The sequence below is a fragment of the Lottia gigantea genome (genome assembly GCF_000327385.1).
Source record: "Lottia gigantea unplaced genomic scaffold LOTGIsca_82, whole genome shotgun sequence".
NCBI classification, from domain to species: domain Eukaryota; kingdom Metazoa; phylum Mollusca; class Gastropoda; family Lottiidae; genus Lottia; species Lottia gigantea.
The window spans coordinates 755,883-759,011 of NW_008710725.1; the positions used below are offsets into that span (position 1 = coordinate 755,883).

Here is a 3,129-nt window from a genome sequence, read left to right on the forward strand (position 1 = left end):
GAAGTAATTTGTAATTTTCGGTTGTATTTACCTTTGGTCTTTAGGTGTACCTTAAGTCATGTTAACACCTCTAGCCTAGTCTGACACCTGGATGTCATTTTTACTGTCTAAAACTAAGTGACCTTCATTATGAGGTAACTTCGATACAATCCCGGGCTTTAATGTCAATGGCTACTGTATCGTTTTTATGATCCTTTTGGAACCTTTGTGGCGTTTTGATAGAAACCATATTCGAACTTGTAAGTGTTTTTCTTTCTCCATATGAAAGTTTTGCCCCGAACTCTTATTTTTACGTTATTTAGCTAATGAAATGAAATGGAGTTTTATATCCTACTGTTCTGTATCTTATTGGACTAATGAAATGAAATGTAGTTTTATATCCTACTGTTCTGTATCTTATTGGACTAATGAAATGAAATGTAGTTTTATATCCTACTGTTCTGTATCTTATTGGACTAATGAAATGAAATAGAGTTTTATATCCTTCTGTTCTGTATCTTATTGGACTAACGAAATGAAATAGAGTTTTATATCCTATTGTTCTGTACCTTATTGAACTAATGAAATGAAATGGAGCTTTATATCCTGCTGTTCTGTATCTTATTGGACTAATGAAATGAAACAGAGTTTTATATCCTGCTGTTCTATATCTTTTTGAGCTAATGAAATGAAATGGAGCTTTATATCCTGCTGTTCTGTATCTTATTGGACTAACGAAATGAAATGGAGTTTTATATCCTATTGTTCTGTACCTTATTGGGCTAATAAAATGAAATGAAGTTTTAAATCCTACTGTTCTGTATCTTATTAGACTAACGAAATGAAATGGAGTTTTATATCCTATTGTTCTGTACCTTATTGGACTAATGAAATGAAATAGAGTTTTATATCCTACTGTTCTGTACCTTATTGGTCTAATGAAATGAAATGGAGTTTTATATCCTTCTGTTCTGTACCTTATTGGACTAATGAAATGAAATGGAGTTTTTTGTGCAACGACCACTTTTTGATCGACCTAAAAAATGGCTTTAAGATTTTAGCCACTCGAATCAGCTGAGCTACAACCCGTTCCAAAATTTGTCTTGTTTTATTAAACTGGAATTTTTATGAGTTCTGTGAATTAACCCCGACTGTTTGAGTACACTATAGTACTGACTCATTTTAATACCAAGTGATTTAATAGGTACTTTAACTGGTTAATATAAATCATTACCTCTAGCAGTGGGAGACGTCATTTACTAAATAACTTACACCACACAAAACATGGCAGTTAATGGGTTAACTATTCTTCATTTTAACCCCCTATACATCCACCTTCACAATGTGAAGCTATTACGACCTTTTATTACGACTTACACCAAATGCAACATGGCAGTTAATGGGTTAACTTTTCTCTATTTTAACTCCCCTATCTCAACCTTCACAATGTCAAGCTATTACTAACTTGTCTTATACCTTGACTGTAAACATTATGGCTTTGTTCAAAGACTTTCTGTCGAGGACTATGATTGGCTGTATTTGCTAGCGTACAATCTAATCAAATGGCTCCATTAACAGAAGTCTGAAAACGTATTCCGAGTATCTGAAATTGAACTCTATTAGCTGGTAAAGCGAATAAATATTCAAATATACTTCTTATATCGTCAAACGTGGAGGTTACAAATTAGATATTGCCTTCATATGGAAGAGGAGGTGAAATTGTAAAGAATTAAGCCAATTCATCGCCGTCAATCAAAGATATCAATAAAACTAAAGAGATAAAATATAAGAATGTTCCCACAACAATGGTTCGAATTCTCTCGGGTATTCACTATTCACCCACAATATTCACGACTAGCCATTAATTGCCTTATTTTTGTCGTTTCAGAAAACAAGATGCGGAACTTTACCATCGATCTGAAGAACGATAGTTCTGGAAACACAACCGTGATCGAGTCCGGTTTACTCCAGAGGCTAAACGATGAAAAAGCCTTGCATTTTATTCCAGTAATGATCTGGGTCGGTTTCCTCATGTTCGTAGGCGTAATCGGAAATTCCTTAGTCGTATACGTTTACCGTAGACGCTTCAAAAAGACCTCTTCTAACTATTTCATTCTAACGATGGCCATCTTTGATCTAGTCGCATGCGTCGTTGGTATGCCTACTGAAATTTACGATTTACGTTATCCGTACACGTTTTACAGCTCCACGGGCTGTAAGATCTTCCGTTTTACAGAAACGTTTACGATTTACGGTTCAGCAATAGTGTTGGTAGAAATCGCATTTGATCGTTATTTCAAAATATGTCGGCCATTGATGATCATAAGCTTATTCAAGATTAAAATGCTTTGTTTTATGGCGACTGTGCTTGCGTTGATATTCTCGATGCCTACTGCGTTACTGTTTGGGATAACGCGATCTACGACTCCGATTGACGGACTGCTAGGTTACGACTGCTCGATCGAGGAGAAGTACAGAAAATCTACGTTTCAAACTGTATATTACGGAGCGTTGTCGGTAGTATTTGTGGCTACACTGCTGATTCTTACGGCCCTCTATGTCAGGATTTGGGTCGAAATCAAGAGACGCAGGAATATGGTGATCGGGGACCAGATTTCTTCGCGACCATCTGAACCCAACCAGGAAAAGAAGAAGATCCGTGTTACGTATGTAGCTAGTGGTAGCGCAGATGATGGCGACGATGATTCGTCAGGAACCGTTGGTGCCGGAGGATGCAACATTACCACGTGCGACGACCAAAAACGGACAAGGTTCGGAAGCTTAGCTAACTACGCTTCACGTATACGTATAACGCGGACGACCATTGTGTTGTTTGCGGTTACAGTTGCGTTTGTGATAAGCTATTTACCAGCTATAGCTATCATGATGACGCGGTCAGTTATCAAAGACTTAGAGAAAAATCAGGGTATAGAGGTGGAAGTCGTTTCGAAATTTTTCTCGAAATTTTTCTTCATAAACAATGCTATAAATCCCATCATTTACAGCTTTTTAAATATTAATTTTAGACTTCAAACCAAAAAAACAGTGCGAAAAGTATTTTGCTGTGATCGACGTTCAACGCCCAAAAAGGGTGATTCGGATCGGAGCACAAAACGTGAAATTTTGTTGATCGGAGGCAAGGATGTATGA

General features: G+C 36.8%; 1 protein-coding gene across 1 annotated transcript; it reads left to right on the forward strand.

Annotated features, from left to right (window-relative positions):
- Positions 1 to 2,100: 2,100 nt before the first annotated feature.
- LOTGIDRAFT_169131 (hypothetical protein) lies at positions 2,101 to 3,129 on the forward strand (the record flags this gene model as incomplete). The annotated part of the gene is made up of 1 exon (XM_009067435.1): positions 2,101 to 3,129. The coding sequence occupies one exon, from the start codon at positions 2,101 to 2,103 to the stop codon at positions 3,127 to 3,129; it is 1,029 nt and encodes a 342-aa protein (XP_009065683.1).